Source organism: Parasteatoda tepidariorum, chromosome 4 (genome assembly GCF_982258835.1).
Source record: "Parasteatoda tepidariorum strain Cologne lab strain chromosome 4, Ptep-v5.0, whole genome shotgun sequence".
NCBI classification, from domain to species: Eukaryota; Metazoa; Arthropoda; class Arachnida; order Araneae; family Theridiidae; genus Parasteatoda; species Parasteatoda tepidariorum.
Window position 1 is genome coordinate 84,711,095 of NC_141758.1, and position 25,043 is coordinate 84,736,137.

The 25,043-nt window shown below is 28.5% G+C and overlaps 2 protein-coding genes across 2 annotated transcripts in view; one reads left to right on the forward strand and one right to left on the reverse strand.

The window, feature by feature from the left end:
- The window catches only part of LOC107441534 (sodium/potassium-transporting ATPase subunit beta-like), a 151,917-nt gene that overhangs the window by 42,347 nt on the left and 84,527 nt on the right, over window positions 1-25,043 (reverse strand). The gene's annotated exons all lie outside the window — the stretch shown is intronic.
- Window positions 1,086-23,268, forward strand: LOC107441533 (uncharacterized). Its single transcript, XM_071182498.2, has 9 exons — window positions 1,086-1,385; window positions 1,478-1,648; window positions 3,631-3,709; window positions 8,177-8,404; window positions 9,622-9,834; window positions 12,520-12,659; window positions 13,899-14,054; window positions 17,925-18,084; window positions 21,305-23,268. The coding sequence occupies exons 1-9, from the start codon at window positions 1,351-1,353 to the stop codon at window positions 21,323-21,325; spliced, it is 1,203 nt and encodes a 400-aa protein (XP_071038599.2). The 5' UTR covers window positions 1,086-1,350; the 3' UTR covers window positions 21,326-23,268.

A 25,043-nucleotide genomic window follows, 5' to 3' on the forward strand; every position in this document is an offset into this window, starting at 1 on the left:
ACAATTTTTCAATCAGCATTTGTCTATGCATAAACAGAAGCTACACAGCCGCGGTTACTCAGGGGCTAGATCGTTCGCCTCCCAATTAGGTGACTTGAGCTCGACTTCCAGAGTTGGCTGGTAGATAAAACTTCTGCTTCCAGCTCGCATAGACTACGGTGCTAACATAAAATATTCTCAGTGGTAGATGGATCATGTATTAGAATTCCCTATAATATATAGGTATTATCCGTATATGAATTCTCTTCATTTTTTCATTTATTTATTGTTGAACAATTTATTGATTACAATTCCATAAGGTTAGTTTAGTGTCACGCCAATTCTTAAAAAAATCGCCAAAAAAGTGCAAAAGTAATTTTTAAAAAAAATGATTTAGTAGTTTAATGATAGTTTAACATATTATTAAAAATATATTAAATAAATCATATAATATTATGAAATAAATTAAATTATATTAAAAAATAATATACTAAATTAAACAATATTAAAAAATAGTATAAAAAATTAAATAATATTAAAAAATAATATAATAAATTAAATAATATTACAAAATAATATAATAAATTAAATAATATTACAAAATAATGTAATAAATTGAATTTTAAAAAAACCCGCTCATGTATAGTTTTTTTTAACAAAAAATAGTTTATTTTTATTCCTTTGAGCACTTTAATTTTTGTAAAAACATTAAAATGAAGTATTGAATAAACCTCGTCTTGACATTGTTTGTAGTACCTCCTATATTATAGACTCCTATGCGCAAATAACGAATAAAAAAATACGAAATCTTTAGTTATAGTCACGTGATTTTCCGTAGAATTCATTCCTGCAAAATAACGTAGGCTCTTAAGCAACTTGTTAGCAATACGTATTTGTTAGCGTTAATAGAAAGATGCAATTCGCTTAACAGTTTATAAAAATATCTAAGCAATGCATATTAACTTCATCGATAATTTTTTGCGTCTTATTCTTTTTTTTTATGTAGATTAGTTTTTAAAGTTTAAAATCGTTTGGAACTTTTATTTGGCAACATGGAATTATCGTCATAGAAACGAGCTCTGGATTTGAAAAATTATACTCATTTCGAATCATATCAACTGTGATAGCAACGCTGTTCACAAATCAGCGAGAAGTGAAATGACCGCATCATTTTAACGTTTTGCAAACTTCGTGATTTGAAAAACTGCGTGGCGCCAAAAACGGTATCGTGTGTTTATAAATAAAAAAGAGTAACTCGTTGTTTGGTAATATTTATTCAAACATTTTCGGAAGTCTGAATCTACGGTCACATCCTGAGATTGTATGGTTTAAACTCTTCTTGGCACCAAATTTTCAGCTTTTTTAAGAAATATGTCAACATTTGACCAATCTCACATTTTAGATATGTATGGAACGTTTTTAGAATATTAATGAAAAATAATACCTATTATCTTCTAATTTTTCCTTATACATTATTATTATTACCGTATATTTTCAGTGATAGGAGCAATTTAAGTAATGCCAGTAGCCAGCAGTATCTTGAAGTTGGATCAAATACTTTTATTGGAACAAAAGATGGAATAAAATATGCACTCTTACCAACAGCTGACAACAAATTAAAACTTTGTGAAGTTATAGCTGATGCAGATACAAATGTATCAACTTCATTGTAAGTATTGCTCTAATCGTTAAGCTTAATAAAAGGTGTCTAATTTATATTTGAAATATGCTATTTGTATGCCATTTATGTATAATATTAACAATTTTTTAATATTATTTAAATATTTTTTTATTTTATTAGAATGTAGACTCGCTGTGGAATATACTAAGTTACATGATTATGGCATTGTACTAACTGATTATAGTATTATAGTATTAGTCCGATTTTACGTTAAAATTTCATGCAATAAAAGAATCTCCGTCTTTTATCTCTGTTATTAAATATTGCCAAATTGATGAAATTGATTGATGATGTCAATGTATGGTAAAAACAAAAATATACAAACAAAAATATGAAAAAATTAGGTAAAAAAAAAACAAGGTTGATAAAAGTAGAAAAACTTTTTGCCTGTAAATACGTACAAAAAATTTTTTTATTGTTTGAAGAATCTTCTATGTTATCTAGAATACCTGCAAGCGAATTCAACAATTATGAAACATTTTGATTTCACTAAAAAAAACACTACTGTATAAACTACCAGACTATAGCATTTATAGTGTTTCTGGCTCTATGAAAACACCAAAAAACGCTGTAATTTTTACCAAAGTGCTCTGATAGTTATTTTAATAAAATTAACAACAAAATAAAGTTTTATAATCCATGATTAAATTTGGTAGATGTAAAAAAATTTAGTAATTTTACCATGATAATTTATAACATGGCATTAAGACCATTTCAATTAAATTAAAACTACTTTTCAGTTTTGTATTTTTCACTAAATGTGTACTAATAAGAGCAATAATTTTCCGTCAAATGAAAGACTTAAATCTTAAATACCTTATATTTTGGCTTTATTAACCAGAATTATGTTTTTTTTTCTTTACCGGAATTGTCATTACTATACAGTATGGTAATTTTACCAGAAATTTTTTCTCCGTACAGAAAATAATCTAAGTAAACTATATTTTTTCTGGTTCTATACCATAATCTTAAATAATTTCTTAGCAGTGCTAATGCTCTGTTGACAGATAAATTGCTTACGTAAAAAAAGTAATTCAGTTTATTTTAAATTTAAAAAAACAAAAACCTTTAAGCTTGGTTCTAAATTTTTTTTTCCATTAAGAATTCAGAACAAATTAAATTTTGATTTATTTTACAAAGAAATTTTTACTAAAACGCTTCGATAATTATTTTAGTGAAATTAACAACAAAATAAGGTTTTATAATCTATGAATAAATTTGGTAGATACAGCAAAATTTAGTAATTTTATCATGATACCTTAAAACATGGCATTAAGATCATTTCAATTAAATTAAAATTATTTTTCAGTTTTGCATTTTTCACTAAATGTGTAGTAATAAGAGCAATAATTTTCAGTAAAATGAAAGACTTAAATCTTAAATACCTTATATTTTGGCCTTATTAACCAGAATTATGCTTTTTTTTTCTCTACCGGAATTGTCATTACTATACAGTATGGTAATTTTACCAGAAATTTTTCTCCGTACAGAAGATAATCGAAGTACACTATTTTCTTTCTGGTTCTATACCATGGTCTTAAATAATTTTTAGTGGTACTTATGCTCTATTAACAGATAAATTGCTTACGTAAAAATAGTATTTCAGTCGATTTTAAATTTAGAAGAAAAAAAAACTTTATGCTTAGTTCTAAATTTTTTTTTTTTTCTATTAAGAATTCAAAACAAATTAAAGTTTGATTTATTTTACAAAGAAGTGCGAATTTAGAGAAATAATGCAAATTATTGTTCAAAATAAGGGAAATATATCTAAGATCTTTATAAGCAAATGTGTTTTAACTACTCCGAACCAAATTTTGTAAAAAATTTTAGAAATTTTTAACGAAATTTCAATATTGTATTCCTTATTAAAATATTATAAATAGAATTACATTAATAAAATATTTTATAGTTTAACATACGTATTTTAGCCATTGAGATGCGTATTATGTTTGATTCTATTTACATTTTAGTAACTCCTGGTCTCCTTCATTCCAAAGTGTAGTCGATGTTGAAGACAATTTAACATCCTTTATAAATCCACAAAAGAAGGTTTGCATATTTCACCCTAAATATTTAATATAGTGTTTAATTTAATGCAGCATTATTACTTCTTTCCATTATATATCGAATAACATATATAATAACATTAGTCATAAACACGATCTTTTATAGAAAAAAAAAATAACCCATATGCTTTTAATTAATTTTTTTTTGTCTATTAGACGCTTCATTTAATGGTTGATTAATCACTTTGCTCTTTCAATGGTTGGCAGATTTATTGTTACTCTCGTTCGATGGTTTGTGTTGATTTTCTCTAAGACTTATTCTACGTTTAGTTAAAAAAGACCGACATCATTTTCGTACATATCCCATTTTTAAAGATGTCTGAGATGACGTCACTTCATTTACTCTTCCACTAGCAATCCAACAATGATCTATCAGGTAGATTGCAACCAATAGGATCATGTTTCTATTGCGATGGGAATATGTATCACCCAATAGGAATAATGCAAACAGCTAGTTGCCTTTCACAACCACAAAATTAGAGCTATTGATTGATTTATTCCACTCAAGGATGTAGTTCGTCCTCTGGCTTGAACATCTCTATGAAGATATCATTTTCAAAGCAAAACCGACGTATTCATCGATATAAAACCATTTAGACATTTTAATGTATTGTTATTAATTGCTTAAAACTTTGATTGCAATCTAATCGAGATCACTTCAAATTAGGATTTCCCGTTATTCTGTTGGAGTCGTATATAACAATGATTTACATTCAGTGATACTTGTGATCGTCAGATAATAATTTCTAGTAATCATATTGCTTGTAATTGTATAGAATGGTTACTCGCCATCAATATTACTAATGATCATGATTGTTAATAATCATGTATTTTGATTGCTTACAATCATATTTACCTATAACTGTATCTTAATATAAATTATTATGCTTACTTGTATTTGCCGATTATTTCTTGAAATAAAACTTACGTATAATTATTTCCTCAATCCACTGATGGTTTATCAAATGGGTAAAATTGGGGGAGTGTTTCTCTCCTATACATTATCCCCTATTTAGTAACATAGAAAAACCGGTTTTGCTATGCAGGAAAGACTGTCAGCTAAAATACGACTTTTTATGTGCAGCACAGTCAGTGGTTTAAATCGACTTAATTTTTGGAAGACTCTAGTATCTAGCTGATCGTCTGTCCGATGATTAACAAAATACATTTCAGACGTAAATTGCGATGAAACTAACGGAGATAATAGCACCAAACTATAAAAAATTCCAGTAAGAATACTTTAAAAAAAATAAGACCTGCTAAATTATGTAACTTCTAGTTAAAACGTATAAAATCGAGTTTATCATTAACTTTGTTGCCAAAAATACTCGTTATTCCTTATGCATTTTGTTAGCTTTTACAGCGATTGTATTCTTTTATTTCCACTGACATACACAGACGATAAAAAAACATTAATAACAAGAAAAGGAAGGAAAATCGTTTGGGTTGCCTAGCAACCAGCCAGAGTTGTAGTTATTATGTTTACAAGAGTTGGCAGACGATTTAAGACAATTAAACTAACTGTCCATTGATGTCGCAACATCCTCCCTACCATGGTCAACCTCAAGAGGGATGACCAGCTGTCTAGTCGGTTAGCCATAGGTCGAGTTATAGTCTTTCCATCCACTCTTAACAGGCATGTTCGAATTTTTCCATCACGTTCCTTAATTAGGTTGGTAATTCGAACCTTCTTCCACATGTGTCTGGGTCAGACGTCTTCTTCTAGTAGCACAAAATCTCCTGCACGGATGTTGAAGGAGTTATGAATATTGCGAACTTGGTGATAAGAGCGCAGTTCCAGCAGATATTCTTTGGACCATCTTTGCCAAAATATATCCAACGCGTCTTTTTGTTATTTGTAGAGTTTCGTAAATCTTGGATTGTTATTCAGAATTGTGGGTATAGCTGTTAATTTTCTACGCGTTAGGAAATGTGCTGGTATCAAGGCTTCCGTGATGTCTTCATCTTCCTCTTCATATACAAGGGGTCTGCTGTTAAGGGCTGCTTCTATCCCTACAAGTACTTCACGTTAATTATTTTTAACTAATGTGGTGAAACTTAGTTCAACTTTAACAAGTCATTTTGCTTTCATACGATCAGCTGGTTAAACATTAGTAGTCGTATGCTGATAATTGGGTCAGCTGTTCAAAGATGGATATAAAAAAGCTGATGCTGACGTCGTACGTCATGTCGTAGGTGTAGTATCCGTGATCTTTTTCTTAAAGTGCAAGTACCCAGCTAAATTGCATTTTTTCATGAATCGTGTCTTAGGGGTGAGACTTCACTCCAAAACGAATTTCAGGAGTGGAATTTAAAAAATTTAACTGAGTATCCTGCGAATATATTTCTGAATTTTATTAAAAATTTCCATTTTTAATCCTCTGTATTTTTACATAATATAAATGAATTTCAGTCAATTCTTATGCTTTTTTACAGTGCAAATTCATTTTTAGTAGAATAACAAATATAAATAATACAAATAACAAATACAAACACTTCCGTGCGAATATAAATGAGCAACACTGTTAAAAATGTGGTGGCGATGTTAATCAGAATTGGGTGTTAAAAAATTCTACAAATTTTGAGTTATTTCAAATTGATGCCGAATTGAATCAAGTTAATGCCGAATCGAATACACACTTTCATGGGTGCTCCAATAAATGATAACGTTTACACCAAGCTTAGATGCTCATGAAGCTATTTTCGTCAATCTTGGCGCAGATTTGGAACGATAGACGCGAGACGATTCGCCACGCACGATGTTGAATAGTCTGAAGAAACGGAAATAAATTCTTATAAAAAGTTATGAATATTTTTAATTGTTCAATAAAGTTAATGATGTTCTCATATGATGATTTACATAAATCAATCGCATTAAATAATTTTATATTACTTCATTTCTATCCGGTTTTATTCCTATTCCGGTTCTGTGATTTCTATTTCGGTTTCGTTAAGCCTTATTCTAATTAATATTAATATTCTCTCCGTTAACCTAATTCGTATTTGCATTAATCTTATCTTCGTTCTAAGTGTAAGTTTAGTTCACGAACTAATTTTATTCTAAGACTAATTGTAGTGCATATTATTAAACTGATTTTTCTTATTTTGAATTATAAAATAACTTAATTGACACTAATGCACATTCTTAGAACATTTTTAGTGTTATGTTGCACTATACTATAACAGCAAGTATTGTTCGTTCTCGGTGTCGTAGAGCACCATTTGATGTAAATTAGCTGCCATCATTTTTAGTGTTAAAATACATTTAAATATTCTTTACAGTGCTGAAGAATAATGACGCGAAACATCACGTGTATCACATACATTTCTCATACAAGATTTTAAACTTAGAAAAATAATTCGCAGTGCTGTATTAAGTTCTCAATTTGCTGGTTTTGGATTTTTGTCCCCAAAATTTTAAGGGGGCAGCCACAGTCTGAGAAATATGGTACCCATAGTTTGGTCAGGAGAGAGATCAAAAATTTTAAACTCTTAATGTTATTTTTACTTTTTTCGTATTTCGCCATATTGAAATGAAAAAAAGTGAATTGAAAATTTTTTGCTTAAAATTACAAAATTCGTTTATCCAATTCTATCAACAGAAAAGACAAATTTAAGTAAATATTTATTATTCTTTATTAATAATAGCCATAATTTTTCAATAGTAAGGTTGACAGTTTTTATATCATTTTAAAATATCTAATTTTACATGGTAAAACACAAAATTTAAGCAAAATCGGCTGAATAGTTCTGAGATATCGAATTTTAAAAAAAGTCATGTACAAAAAACAAGATTTCTCAAAATCTATTCAACCGATTTCACTCAAATTTTTTATTATGCCATGTAAAATGAGATACTTTAAAATTATATAAAAATTTTATACCTTATAAATCAAAAAATTTTCGACTATATTTAAATGAAATATTGAAATATAATAGATATTTACTAACATTTATTTTCTGCATTGAATTATCTTTGGATAAACAAATTTTATACTTTAGTGCAAATTTTTTTAATTCGCTTAAAAAATTCGATGTAGGGTTAAATACGCGAAAAGTAAAATTGTCATTATGAGGTCCAAACTTAGGACTGCTCTTCCAACCAAATTATGGGGACCATATTTCCTAAATTTTGGCTACCAAATTTTGGTATTTTAGGGATGAGAAATCTGAATCCTTGGGGAAAAATACATGTTCATTCAGAGAAAATAGGTTGCGTCTGATTTCTTAAATATCGCCTGCACTAATTAATTAGCATAACTGAGGGCACCCCCTCGAAGAAGAACGCGAAGTCCTAGAACGCGAAGATCCGATCGTTAGATCAAATGTTATACAAGAGTGGTAAGTTTTTTTTCTTTTTTATCCATTGTAAATACCAGGCGCTCAATAAATTTTAATATTCTGTGCAACACCGTTAGATATATTTTATTTCAGATCTTTTGTGTTTCAGTTAATAACTCTGAGAAAAGAAGCCACGCCCTGTAGAGGTCAAGGAGATGAGAGTGGGAATTCGATTATATCAACTCCTGATTCCACATCCCGTTACAAGAACTTCGGAAATGACATTCTGGAAAAAAGCTCAGAACTGCTGGATGAAAATCAATATAAACTAGATGACACATCGCAACTTACGTATACTACTTTACTTTCAAAGCAGGATCAAAAAACGGACACCTTGGTATTAGTTCTTTTTTTTAATCATTTAGATAAGAAATGGCGTTGCTAAAGGAGAAAATATGTCTATTTTAAAATTTTTACAAATGCCCAGAATAAAAAGTATAGTCAAAACTACCAGTTTATGGTAAAAATTACCTGGATCATTTGGAACACCTATAAGCTCGATGATTTTTACCAAGCGCTTTGGTATTGATTTTTAAAAAATTAACAACAAAATATAATTTTATTATCTGTGACAAAATTTGGTAAATGTGGTTAAATTTGACAATTTTATCATTTGTCCTTAGATTCTTTATATCAAAACAAAAAATCCATTCATCCAGTCAAATTTGGCACTGATTTTTTTAAATTAACAATCAAATATGAATTTATAATATTCCATAAAATTTGGTATTTGTGGTAAAATTTGATAATATTATCATGATACTTTGCCTTCGAGCATGGCATAAGAACCATTTATTCAGTTAAATTTATTTTTCAGTTTTGTATATTTTACTAAATGCGCGGTATTAAAAATTAAAATTTTGAAACTCTGAAATCCCGCTAACCGTTGCCATAAGAACGGAAAAAATTACCAAATGAATTATTTAAAGACCATATATTTTGATTTTATTAACAACAATAATTTTTTTTACCGAAAATGCCATTATCAAACAGTACAGGTATTTTTATCATGCATGAACTCGTTTTTTAGCAAAATGCATAATGCTAATGTTAAAATGCATAATGTTTATTAGCTGAAGGCAGGATGTAACTCATGTAACTCAAATGCAGGTTAGTTCCCTCAAAAGTCCTCTTCAAAGGCTAGTTTGCCCCAAACCTTGATCCTGCAGTTCCCTTCTCTTCTGGATTGGATTCAAAATTACAAGGCTACGGAAAAGAACATTGATAGTCCTAAACTCAGAATTGAATCGGGTGTTCAATGCCGGTAATTAAATAAAATTAAATAAAATTTTCTACTCTTAATGCATATTTTTTTCAACTTCATTTTGGATGAGAATTTGAATATATATTGAGACTAGTAATTTCAGGACACCCATAATTCACATTTCCTGAAACAATATTGTGAATGGGGCGCATGTTTCGTCCATTAGTTAGATAAACTTGAGCAAATATTTAATTACATAATAACCTTTCACAAATGTTTTAAGGAGTGAAGTTCAAATCATTCTCATAGGGATCACTTTTGCCCCACAATAAATTCACTTTCTCTTTCAGGATTCTGTCAGCTACTCTATACCAATAACTTATTTTCAAGTTCCACAGCCTGTGCAGTCTCCCGTAATATCCAAGTCAATAAGGTCAAATTTAAAAGCACCACAGTTGTCGTTGAATAAAGCAATCCCATATCCTCAGTGTTCTCCTATTCCGATTTCAAGAGGACGAGGGCATAGACAACGCAGATCGAGGCAAACTCTTTATCAATACCGGGTACGTTTAACTAATTTATCTGCCATTTCTTATATTCTCTCACATTTTTGTAGTCTTTTTATTGCCATTGTCAAATTTAGGTTTTAACTCTTTGGCGCAGAATTTTTATGAAACATATAAATAGGTCAAAAGAGTGAAAAATGCTATATTTAGCATTTTAATAATTTACGGTTATGAAATACACCATAAAACAAGAATCTATTTTTCTGAGTTAAAGACAAACTCTTACGAGAAACATTTACGCTCATTAAAACATTTATGCTCATCAATTTTCAGAATCAATAATTGATAAATTTTTGAATAGGAATAGGATTTTTTTTAGTCTTTTTGGGGGATTTTATAGTTTAGCTCATGTATAATTCTGATAATCAAACATATATTTAGTAACTATTAGACTGTTTTATACAATAAAAATATACCAAAATATATTTTTGCTAGTAATTAGATATGCAAAAATATATATTAAAGGGACAACGGTGTACCATCTGATTCAAAAGGTAAGTTTTACGAAATCTTTTTTATTGCTAAAAATGGCAATGTGCTATTAAAACCATTTTTTAAAGATTTCATTAAAGTAAATACTTTTATATAGCTCTTCTAATTTAAAATTGTGAAGAAATTTTTTAATCTAAAGAACCAATTGCATTATTGACAAAATGAATATTTCTTATAAGTATGAATCAATTTAAATTAATTTTTTTTCCTTTTGTTCCAAAAGGTTTGCTAAAAATGAATGCATCATTTAAATCATCTAATTATATATTTTTTTAAAATTAAATTAGTCGCATTTTCATAAAAGTTAATTATTATAACTAAGAGGCACGTTCCTGTTCGCTGCGCTCGCCAACTGCTTTCATAGTTCCTTTCCCGTTGCTTCGTAATTCGAGCCTGGTCCTCCACAAGCTAGATGGTCCTTCACTATTTATGCTGCATACTATATAATAGATAATTAATAATATATAATAAATAATATATAATATAAGCTGTATAGTATCACCTGGTAATTAAGATTTTAACTAGAATCGTATAGTCCGTCTAATAATTTGGCCAGGGACTGTGTACTTTACAGTTTGTTTTTATACAAAATAATAAATTATAACATATTCTATAGTTTTTCACAAACCTTCATTTTAGCAGAAGCACGTAAACTGAGTAAAAACTAAACACAGTAGACTCTCGGTTAACCGGATTGGACGGAAAATGCCTCGTTCTAAGTCAGTCATTATTTCGGATAATCCAATTTAATCAAATTTTGATGAAAACATGTAAGAAAATATTCTAACATTTTTATAATGTCTCGCACAGTTTGATCCTTAATCTCATATTCACGCATTGATGGCTTAACTGTTTGTTTATTTTCTGAGTTTTTAATTATCTATAGCTTTTGTTTATATTAAGAACGACTCTTTTGTTTATATTAAGATAAGAATGAACATGGGGAAATTTTAATCGGAACAACACTTATGAATTAAATCATATCTTGTCTTGTCCCACCCCGCTTGCATTTCGTAATGGGTGCAAAACCAGTTGACTGGTCAAGTCCAATACAATAGGAGAGAATGGTTAAGAAGAATTCGGTTTTCGAGCACATTTCAATGGTCGTTATCTACACTCTTTCTTTTTTAGTCGCTCTAAATGCACCTCAATCCGAATAATCCGATCCTGGTTAATCGAAAATATAAGAAAAATACTGTATATAAATAATAAAAAAATTAACAGAACTTTTCGATTTGCTTAAAATGAATGCTCTATTTTCAACTCAGCTCATTTTAATCCTACATATTAAAAATTTATGCTGAATGTTCCAAAAACGGAAGACATTTTGAAATTAAAAATATGCGGTTTGCTACTTTCTTTTTAAAACTTTAGTATGTTTATCTCACCAAGTTTAACAATTATTTACAAAACTTTGCAAATAAATGACACTAAAGAGAATTAATTATCGACTATGTCAACCTTCATCTATCAAAAGGTACCTCATGATGGAATTAAGTTAACGCGTCTTATATACTAGTGAATTGGTATTTAATATTTATAGTGGTAGTTATGCCGCAATACAGCTGAATGGGATAAATTATAAAATAATCTTCTGTTGCAGCACAGATCATTAAAACTTAAACTTTTGCCCAAGCCTGTTGATTTTATCCTCAGATTGCTTCTCGTTGTTGTTGCAAAAAGTGGCTAAATCAAAAATATTATTGTTATGGGTTTCCCCATTCAGATTTCCATCTGTTGTCAAATATTGTAACTAATTTTGAGATTTAGTAAGAATAAATTCTCTGGTTTTTTAAGCCGAACGCAACTAGCAATATTATCTGTATTTATTCATTTTTTTCTTTAATTGATTATATATATCGTCGATCACTTTTGGGACACCCTGCATATCATACTAAATATTTTTGCTGTTGTATCCGAAATATAATGCTAGAAATTATTGGTAATGCTATTTAAGGTACATGAAAAAAATATACATTTCTTTGATGTTTGCAAAATAACTCCTTTTAAAAATAATTCCTTTCTAGTTATTTAAAGTTTATCTAATGTTATTAAAGGTATTAGTTATTTAAAGTTTATCTAGTTTATCTAATTTAAGTGTCAACTTGTTTAAAAAGTCTCGAAAGCATATTTTAAACAGTTGTTGTATGTTATAAAATAAAATTCTAATGGTATATTTGAAACCCTTAGGGCCCTTTAATGCATTCGACTCCTACTTCTACATCGAGCTCTAGTTTGAATGATAATTCTCCAATGTCATCTCTGGATTCCACTTCAAATTCATCAATTAGTTCGTGTAATGAGAGTCAACCTTCACTGGATTATCCAAGGTGATATCTTATTCAGCTGCAATATGTGAAATGAGGACGCTTTTCTCATTAGTAGGCAGCTATTAAGTACATCGAAATTCAATTTAACAAAAGTGAATAGTCTTGTGTATAATCCTTAGTGAGAATAGTATGCGGGATGCAATCAAATATACAATAGTTAAACTCAACTATATTGAATGAATTTTAGTTAAAATTTATGAAAATTATTAGGCATATAATAATCACTCTTTTAAAATTATATTTTCGTTGACCTGTTCTCTTTTTTGCTTCTATTTGTCAATTAGAAAGAAACTTCTGGTTAAATTACCGAACTGCATGGTAATAACGTTTATCATTACATAAAAAAAATTCTGGTAATGAAAAAATGGTAATAATATTAAACAATTCATTTGGTAATTCTTCCGTTTGTAATGTAATAGTTTTCTGGAAACTCTGGTTCTTCAAAATTAAAGTTTTTATTACCACACATTTAATTAAAAATACAAAACTGAGAAGTAAATTTAATCTTTTAAATTTTCATACCATGCTCTAAGGTATCATGAAAAAAAATTACCAAATTTTATCACATATTATAAAACTATCATTTATAATTAATTTTACCAAAATCGTTACCAAAGCAAAAATTAGCAAGCTTTTTTGTACTACCATAGAGCCATAAACATGGTAAATTTTACCACATTCCGGAAGTTTTGATCATATTTTTTTCTCAGCGCAATTTGCACACAATATTTTGCAAATAAAAATTGCAACAAGATAGTTTATAATTTATTTATTTATCTACTTTTTATTAAAATGTTTATCTACTATATTATTTATTTATCTACTTTATTTATCTATTATTATTTATTTACCTACTTTATATTAAAATGTTTGGATGCCGAAATAACAGGCCGAAAAAATATAACTTTTGGTTTTTCTCAGTACGCGGCGCTGTAAGTTTAGTACCTAAAGTAGTGTGATGTATTCAATTTTCACAATGCACGCTGAGCTTATTCAGTACATATAAATATTACGTCTCATGTTTATTTCCTAACATTATTATATGGTCATTAGATCATTTTGCATAACGTTGGGATAATATATCTAAATTGTAACGTAATATCAAAATTTTAGCAAGAATATGTAATATGTCTTTTTTCACTACCGCTTCTATACACTTTTCTGGTTTAATGAAAATTTTAAAACAAAACGGAGGTATCTCTCTTATTGTTTACTTTATTAATTTTCATTATATTGCAGAGTTCCAAACAACACTCCAAATTCAGAAGAAATGGGTATAGATTATAAGAAAAAAGTTTTTGATATTCAATGGATACCTCACATACAGAGCCAAATTGCAGATTTCGAACAGATTGATCCACGAGAAATGCACAATGAAAAAGAGAGGAAAAGACGGTGAGAGTTGAGTCAATAAACAGAAATATTCAACGATTGTTATTAAATAGCTGAGTGGTTGAAGCTTTTAAGAGGCATTTGTGTAAATTGACTTTAAAGTTTTTGCCTTTTTTCTCCTTCGCAAGCTTCATATTTGATAAATTTATTAATTTCTTACACTCAGTATCAGACTAGTGCAAAAACATTAATTTAGGCAAAATATTCACAATTGAGTTTATTATAAATTTAAAATCATTGTACTCTTAGAGTTCTTAAAATATTTCACTTTTGTTAGTACTCCAATGATTTACAAAGTTATAGCAGTTTTTGTGGGAAATGATAACAGTGGATAGATCAATTATTTCGGTTGCGTATATCTCGAAATAATTTTTTTAAACATCTCACACCACATTAAGCACGATGTCTCATGTTGTTTTTGAACAATAGACTAAGAAAAAAAATAAGAATTTCATTTTGTATGCATATTTTCTCGCTAGACGAGAGCGGAATTTTTTTAAAAAAAATTGCTTTTTAAACTACTTTGATCCCTAACTCAGTAGTGTACACACTTGCTTTTAAGATAATAGTTAAAAACATAGTTGATAGCCTACAAAATAAAATCCTCAAAGGTTTTTTTTTTTTTTTGCTTTAGGTGATAGAACTTTTTTCATAGTGTTTAGCGTATATGTAAAAAAATATGTCTTTTTTTTTACCTAAAAATGCCCATCTAAAAAGAAAACAATAATAATGATAATTTTTAGCTAGTTTGTTAAGTTTTTACACAGAATAAATCAAATAATCTAGTTTCTTTTAATTTTATACTGATATTTAAAAATAAAATTTGTCGAAACTAGTCGGATACCTTAAATAACTAATGACATTGATATTGCCTATAACAACTATAGCTACATCAAGTAAACTAAACGTGCTTTGAAATTTAGACTTAAACACGATAGATATGCCTGCTATCAAGAATTTGAGAAATCTTCAAGTGCTTCACATTGTTGGAATCTTGAGCGTAAATTCAATCTCTACAATGCTAAAATTATTACCACCCCAGTTACACCAGCTCATATTGATGCCCTGGAATTTTAAATGATGATTCCCTTATTAAAATCATTATTTCCTTTCCTAGTTTCCATAACGCGTGGAAATGCATTTTACCCTGATTTACTTCTCGGCCACTATGATTTCTTCCTCCTTTGGCTTCTGTGGTTATCTAATTTTTGCTTCTCACCTTTATTTTTCCATTTTTCGTTGGCAACTTCACGTTTGTCGTATTTCAAATAACTTTTGTTTCCTTACATTAACGTTTGATAAGTCTTGAAAATGAGCGCTTATATGCTTAACCTTGTATGTAAACATGTAATTTCAATTAAATCGAAGACTGTTATTTCAAATCGTCTGTCATTTTTTAAGACACTGGGTAAACTATGATACCATTAATCTCTGGAATACAGGCACGAAATATATCTTTTTTTTAAACTTTCATTTAAAAGATCTCTTAAAGAGACTAAAAGATTCTTTCAAATTTAATGAAAATATATAGTGTTTTTAATTTTGTGCATATGATGTGGATTCCGGGTTTGGAACGTATTATAAATTAGTTACGAATGATAAAAATTTTTTGTCATGAATAAATGACGGGCATTTTAAAACTATTGAGTTAGAAAAGTGGTCGGTTTAAAAAAAAGAGTGCAAGCACAATGGTTTAAATGACACGTGGATAAATGACTTGGTACCCAGGCTATAATTTTCTAGGCGCAAAATGTATAATTTACAGCCCGACAAAATGCAAATGATTGCAGCAATTACCAACTTGCCTTTGTAATCAAGATAGCTTATAATCTTTTTCCAGAATTACAGAATTATAATTGCAATTAAATGTGGATATAATCATAGTTTCTTAAAATTGTTTTCTAATTGTAGCAGTAATTATGATCTCAATTGTTATGGTAAATTATAAACGCTTGTAATCATGATTAAAATAACATTCGCTTGTTTTAATAATTTTTCGCAGAAGAGTTTGATTTCTTGTAGTCAATTAAATTATATTCAACTTTTGTATATCATTGCCTTCCTAGAAACACTGCAAAAAATCCGGAACAAATTACGATATAAAGTACCGGCACTTTGGGTGCATCATTCGTAAAATCCATTTTTACCATAAATTATTATAACGTAACTTAATCAGTCATATTATTTAATTTGAGTGACTCAGAGATTTTATGGTAATTATTGCTGTAAAAATTACTGTTAATTAGATTTTTTTGCTCTTCAACATGTTTCGGGAAAAGGTACCGGCACTTTGAGTATCGTTATTTTTTTCCGGAAAATGATCCAGAATTTTTGCAGTAAGGGCACGCAAGCTAAAATTAATCCCTACTAACACACTGGCAACTTTCCAAAATTACAAAAGTAGTCATTCAAAATTACAAAGATATTGACAATTTGAAGTTATATAATTCAGGGTGCTTATAAAGTCCCGGACCCATTTTGATATTTAATAACTCATAAAATATTAAAGATGGATCAAAATTAATAACATAAATGGTTAGATAGACTCAAAGAGTTTCATGACCCTTGTCAATGAACTTGTGCCCCCTTTCCACGTGTGTGCCACGTGTGCCCCCTTCGTCGCACGGAGAATATCAAGTCGATAGTCAATTTCACGCCAGGTAGCGGCAAGCATGTCGGCATCCACAGAGGCTATTGCGGTTGTAATTCAAGCTCTTTTGTTATGTTCGACACGATCCTCCTGAAAACATTGTCCTTTATAAATCCCCAAAGAAAAAAGTCATGCGGCGTAATAGCAGGAATTGGACCTCCTCGCCTACAGAAAAAACAGTCTCATCAGTCGTATACTTAGACAAGTTTGAAAACTTCGTATTTCCACAACTAGAAGAGCTTCAGCCACATGTCTTTTTGCAACAAGATGGTGCACCACCTCATTGGGGTATCATCGTTCGTAGTTCTTTGATTGACCATTTTCCAGGAAGAAGGATTGGGCGAGGAGGTCCAATTCTTTGGCCACCCAGATCACCTGATATAACGACGCTGGACTTTTTTCTTTGGAGATATATAAAGGACAATGTTTACAGGAGGATCGTGTCGAACATTGAGGACCTAAAAGCCAGAATTAAAACCGCAATAACCTCTGTGGATGCCGACATGCTTGCCGCTATCTGGCGGGAAATTGACTATCGACTTGATATTCTCCGTGCGACGAAGGGAGCACACGTGGAAGTTCATTGACCAGGATCATGAAACTTTTTGAGTCTATCTAACCATTTATGTTATTAATTTTAATCAATCTTTATTATTTTATGAGTTATTAAACATCAAAATGGGTCCGGGACTTTATAAACACCCTGTATATTATGCCGATCATTTCCCCTACATGCACATTTTAACTACATTGACTATACATAATATATTAGGCAATCATTTCCCCTACATGCACCTATTAACTACATTGACTATTATGCTTTTATGATATCAATAATTTTCCAGTAATTTTATATCTTCTAAACTGAATTCTAATAATAAGTCTAGTTAGAATTATACTTAAAGATTTCAAGAACATCGGTTTTCTCTGCAAAAATCCCTAAAAGCATTTGATTAAAAGATGTTCGATATTTCCCTTCGTTGCTCTATTTAGAAAGTGCAAGTTGTTCAATCAAAAATTTGTTGAAGTAGGAAAGCTTTCAATACAGCTATCCCATATAATTATAGAAGAGAGCTATTTTGTATTCCTATCCAGATTCTAACTATAATACACGAAAATTGTTTTCAATTCAATTAAACATGGAGTTTTATTCCAGTTTAGTTATTATACGTTCATTTCATGCATATTGTTCAAACTCATGAAAGTGTTTTCTATTATTAAAGGTTACGAATCAAAACTGCCTGTCACATCATGAAGAATCTATTGCCAGGTGTATACCACAAAACTGATAATGCAACTGTATTTGAGAATGCCGTTCATTTCATATCATTCATGAGAGAATCAGTGATGTCTAACACTTTGGGAGGAACTGATTATGACATGGTATGTATTGGAATGAAATGAAATGCTTTTACAACTCCAAAATCAGCATAAAGATTTGAAGTGATGATTATATAATGAATATAAAATGTAAAGTGTCATAATAACATTTCAATTAATTAACATTCATAAGAGAATCATTGATGGCTAATAATTAAGGTGAACTGACTATGACTGTACTGAAAGGATCCACTATGTTTTTATAACTCCAAAATATGCACTAAGAAATGAAGTGATACTTTTATAATCAAATACTTAAATTAATTAAAAAAATGAATGACAATAATATTTCAATTATAGTTCAATATTTTAATTAATTAACATTCATGACGGAATCAGTGATGGCTAATAATTAGGATGAACTGATTATGATACGGTATGTATTGGAAAGATATGTGATGCTTTTACAATTCCACGTTTAAATAATACTTATATAATTATAAATAGTACTTATATATTGATACTTATATAATAAACTAAGTAAAGGAATGAAAAAACTAAAGTGACATAATGATATTTTAATTAACTGAAACCTATAAAGAAATATTTCATAACTATTATAGAAGAAGATTATGATTTTTTGCGTTCAAAAATGTATGAAAGCAAACTAGAAAAAAAGCTAAGTAAATTATACAAAAACTGAAATGTCAATCGTAGATAAAACGTGAATTAAATTGAAATTATAAAGAAGCACTAAACTATTTTGTAAAAATTAAATAATAATTCAAAAACTTTAAAAGCATAAACGATTTATATTGATATTAGAAAAAAACTGAATTAATTATTTAAAAAACTGAACTGTCAATAATAAAAACTAATTTAAATACATTGAAACTATGAATACATGTTCCAGAAAAACACATTAATTTTTAACTTCAAATGTGTTCAAAGACTAAAATTTTGTTAAACTTAATAAATGCAATAAAAAACAAAGTATCACTGTTATTAAAATGTATGCTTTTTAAAGAAGTGTTTTAAAAATTTTAATTACATAGAAAAGATTTAAGCTTAAAAATGCAATTAAATTTGAAACAAGAAACATTTCAGAGATCTGAGTGAATAGATTTTAAAGAAATCTTTTGAAATTAAATTTTAGAGAGCAGTTATCCTAGAAAATAATTTCAAATATGAATTTTTTCTTAAAGTAAACAAAATTGCAGCTTAGCTTTTGATCGTCATTTTATTCTTGGTAAAAGTATCTCATGATGTACTAGTATAATAAATATATTCGAAGCTGTGATTTCATAAGACAGTATATATTTTCGCGAATTTTATTAATTGGATAAGTGTATTTAAATTTATCATATATATTTTATTTTCTACTAAAACAATAAAAATATTTGTTTACATATCGAGTTATTTTTTTTTCTAAGTATAAATAAGCTTATAGCATATAGGAATCAAATATCAAATATTTTTTATTACTATAACAAAATAAATATGATAGCTTTAAAAAAAATTATATTTTCGGAAGCTATCTAATTTTGCACAATTTTTTCTTTCAGATAAAAATTATTAAAATCAATTATTTCTTTTTACAATTTTTATGATCCCATACAATGTAACGTTGGAGTAACTTTGACAATGTTGAAAAATTAGAGCAAAAACGCTTTTCATTTTTACGAAACGGTGGCCTTCCTTCATTATGACGTTCTGCGTGATTTTTAGAATAATCATAGAAAGCACAGGCTGAAGATAGTAAAAAATAACCCAAACAGTCATGAATAACTGTTGAAGACTCACAACAGTTAAAAAAATAACATATTATTCACTAAAAAGTGTTATTTATTGTGAAGACAGAGCCTTCAACAAATTCCATCTCTTCAGCTTAATCTCGATTCCAGATATAAAACAACACGAAAAATTTTTAAAGACCATCAAAATGATAGAACCACATGTCTAGAAGCCTGATGCTGGGATACAAAAGCCCATTTTGGTGAGTGACTTGACAAAAATGGTTCAAAAGCTGGAAAAAAACCTGTATTTTAGAAAAAATTATTAAGATCAGTTTTACTTTTTATCGATAATTTTTTAGGCATTGTACTCCAAAATTATTAACCAATATTGCGTTGGTAACATAAATTTTGGTATTAAATATAGTTGTGTACCAGTGAATTTCAAACGTATGTATTTAGATTTCATGCATATTAAATAACGCGTTCTGATTGATTGAATAGTTTTTGAAGCCATTTTCACTTGATGCTTTTATTCTCTTTATAAATAATCACTGTAAGCAAAAAAAAATCAAGATAATATGAAAGTCATAACTTAAACACTAAATACAAGATGGTGACACTTGGTATCAAGGGACTGCAAATATCAAGGGATATACAAAACTACCCTGTCAAAATACGGTAAAACATAAGCTTGATGTCTGGGATCCTGTATGATGTATATTGTTTCAATTTTATTACACTTAAGGTTTAAACTGGGTGCTTCTACTTTTTATCTTTGATCATTGATGCATTTCAAATGCTGGTAAAATGCACGCAAACAATCTAGAAGAAAAAGCATTGCCTGGCGAAGTCACACTATTCACGTAACGAGAAAAGAAATACTATAATAATTAGTGAATAAACACAAGATTTTAATTTCACTCAATCTGTATATTTATCTAGACAATTGGACTCCAATCAAATGGAATGGATAATTAGAAGGGACAAGGCAATTATTTTACTGAACTCTAGAATCAAACTCGCTTACAACTTTGCGTTTGTGAATGTCATTCGGAAAATCAATAATGTAGGAAGACGTGGTGCATTACTATTCATCATCGGAACATGCTTTACTTAGTCTTAACATCATCGTGTTTCATTTCATGTAAATAAATAATGAAAAATATTCTATCAAGAAATACATTATTTCATACTTTGTTAAAAATAATTATTAGTTTGAAACTTAAATGAGAAAAAAGAAATGAATAATTAATGTAGGCTACGCATGTTGGAAACAAATAACGAACATATATTTATTTAAGTTAATTTTACGTTTGTAATAATATTAAATAAATGCAATGCAAATGAGTCATGAACGTTAACGATGCATTCGGGATTAAAAAAAAGTCTTTTCGCTGTTTTGTACTAATAAAAATGTAAATAAAAATATGTCTTTGGAATAAAAAGGACTTACGGTAAAAAAAATTGGAATAATAAATTAATCTAGAATATAACATTTCTGAATGTAAAATTTTATGAATAAATGAATTTATTCTTTTCCTTTATAGGAGTTTCTGCACCAGGCATGAATATATTAATTTTGATCAAAGACTTTTTTATGTGAAAAGGCATTGAGTTTGAGGATAAGAGTATATAAAAGGAAGCGAACCCATCGTTCCCGATATAATTGAATTTCTTTCATCCAAAGACTGTAAACAGATTCGTGTGCTCGTTTCTTATTTATTCAAAAACATTTGATCGGATATTTCATGGAAGGGTGGATCAACTCAGGAAAAGAATTCGCTTGATATTTTTCTGTGATTTTTTTAACTATTCATGTGTTGTATTAAACCTACAGGGAATGCATTAATAGGTTTAGTGCACACAATTCTTTCATGTCCATATATTGCATTTTCCTTATATTTTGTTAACAACGTGCAAGTCGTTTATTATATCACGATAATGAGGTATTGTATAAATGGGGAGCTGGCATGAAAAGGAATTAGGAGGATTACGGAGTCAGATTCTGATTCAGCCATCTTCCATTTTAACCTGTTATATAATTACCTGTTTACTGTCTCTAATTAATATTTTAGATTACTTCGTGTTTAGTTTTATTCATATAAAAGTATTTTATGATTTTAATTTTTTAAGCACTTTTCAAGCTCTATCAACTTTACCAAAACTGTCGTAAAAACTGCGTAAGACCTTAGAAATAAATATTCGGCAACTTATTTCCATAAAATGCATTTTAATGCATCTGTATAATTATCTAAAGTGTCACATGAAATGTGAAGAAAATTGAATCTGACATAGGGCACACTAAAGTGACAAAAGATTCGCTTTTGCACAAAAATATGTCCTTTTTTTAACGTCCACGGCGTTGTAGGAAACGTTGAGTCCATAGCTTATGTCATTTACCTTCAGTGTTTCTATAAAGTGGAATTGATAACAACTTTAAATTTTTTCAACAATTGTGTTTTCCGTCTCGTTTAAGTTATTTTTTCACTTGACTCCATTTCATTGTCAACTTCTCAAATAGTAGACCAGTTTTAAAAGTTTAAAAAATATTTGAGGTTCAATCCCATGAAAATTCTCCAGAAAAGGTAATTGATCTATTCGCAGAAGCATCGGAACTTTATGTATCATAACTTCAGCGTGCCACAAAAGATATCAAAAATTTGTGTACGGATAAACGGTAAATATAACGGATGTTATGATATAACGGATAAATAATGGGTAATATAACGGATAAATGGGTTTAAACAAAATATGCTATATTTTGTTAAAAACCGTGCTATTATAGAAAAACATTTGGAATCTACTCAAATATTGAGGTTAATTATTAACATTATTAGCTAAATCATCTAGCTATCCAAAGCTAATTAAGAAAAAAATGTAGGTTTGAAAGCTTTGTGAATACTTTATATTGTATAAAAATATCAATAAATAGAGCAAACTATTTCCAACTAATTGAAAGTCGACTTTGGTGTGCTCTTCAGAATAAAGTATCTTAAATGAGTATGTTTAACATTCTTTAATATTTATTCTATTTGCGTTTTCGTTCTGCAAAATTTAATGCAGTGCTTCCCTCTTACGTTTTAAAAAATAGAAATTTAATTCAGGAAATATTTAACCTAAAACAACTTATTCATATTCTAAGAGCGTATGAAAGATCAGAATTGTACTCCTTTTCTGTATCTTTTTCTGACTATTTTTATGTTTTCTTTTTCTTTTGTATTTATTACAACTTAAATGAGTTTTGAATTTGAAAAAAAAACTGAGTTCATAACAATTTTAAACAAATCTGAAAATAAATTACCAAAATGGGCAGTTTATTAAAAAATTTGCGTATCCTTCATTATTGCAAGTCCTTTCTTTTTTACCAGATGAAAATATAAACTGCTTGCATGCATTTTATATATATATAGACTGTTTTTTTAACCATGTTGAAAACTAAAATAAATTATATATGATCTATTTTTAAGATCAGCATGTAACCTGGTTAAAATAAATTATTTTTTCGTTGCATGAATATGCTCTTTCTTTTTTTTTAAATGTTGTTATATTTTTGTTTTAATTTAATTCTTTATTGTAACGATATTTTAAAATTAGCATATAAAATAAGTTATTTATAAATTACTAATATGGATTAACTGCGTTAAATTTTGACTTAAGATGTAACATCATTTAAACCATACAACATTAACCGTTAAACATTTAAAACCATACAGATCTTATGTGTAACTGATTAATCGAGCTAAAACGAAAAATATTACTTCTATCGAAACGTTGAATGAAATGTAATACGAGTAAATATTCAATGAAATTTATAAAACTTTGCTTCAAATGACTTTGAGAAAAGATCATCATTGGCTTAAAAACCCAATATTTCGAAACTAATTAAGTCGGCTAATGCTTAATTCAAATAAACGAAATCCAATAAATAACATTGATCTAAAGGAGCATCAGTTTACTCGATTGAAACACACGGACGCTTCATTAAGATAGCTAATAGAGTAAATATTTCTCTTTTATTACCTTTTAGGATAATGAGACCAAGCGAATATAATGTTTTGTAAAGTAGAAACTTTATCTTTCGCTACATTTCTTAACCGTTGGAGAAATCTATTTCCCTTTTAAGTGACTTATTTCCTACATTTAAGGCTTTTATTTTCTTATGTTAAAGAAATGAACTGAACTGAATGAACTAAATATATATATATATATATATATATATATATATATATATATATATATATATATATATATATATATATATATATATATATATATATATATATATATATATATATATATATTAACATTATTTATATATAACATTTTTTTTGTTAATTTTTATGATTTTCCCATGTGCAAATCCATTTCAGGTCAAAATTCATTGCCAAAATTATTTACTAAGTAATTCTATCAAAATTATTTTCTAAATTTTCTATGTGCTAATCCATATCCTGCAAATCCGCGGCTAAAATTATTTGCAAAGCAGGCAATTTATGTTTCTCTTTTCTATTTTATATTTTTTCTTAAATAAACATCTATCTTCTAAAACTATTTATGATCAATTTTTAAAATTATCCAGTATAATATTACCTTGTGCACATCCATTTCGGGCCCATCCCTGGTAACTAACAAATCAAAACTCAGAATAACAAATCACTTCAGCAGTGCAGTAAGAACGACACTTTAAAACCCTCTTGTTACACTCAATTTGCGCTTTTGTTTTCCTCTTTTGTTTTCATATTTTGTAATCTGGCAATCTTTCTGCGAAAACATTTTTAAATCATTCTTGAAAAATATCCGTCCATGTAAGTTGTTATGATTTTGCTACTCGCTTTATAGTCCCCCCTTTTTAATGTTTTTTCTTTTTATTTTATTTTATTATCTGTTTTTACATGTTATTTTTACTTTTTATGATCTTTTTTATTTGTTGTTATTTTATAAAAAGAATTTTTGAGTGCTCCTCACACTATTGTATTAATATATTTTGCTTTGGCTTTATTGATACAATATCAGAAAGCACTCTGTTTTGCGGATATAATCGTGTGGACTGAAGAAAAGATTATATCTTTTTTCCGGCTCTTTATCCGGTTTTTTAATTAACATTTTTTTTTTATTTTATTTTTTTAATAAAATGTTGTTTGTTATTTTTTTTACTTATTATTTCCCACCCCCCTTTTTTTCATATGTCTATAATTTTTCTTTGTTTTATTCTTCATTTTGAACTTATATATATATATATATATATATATATATATATATATATATATATATATATATATATATATA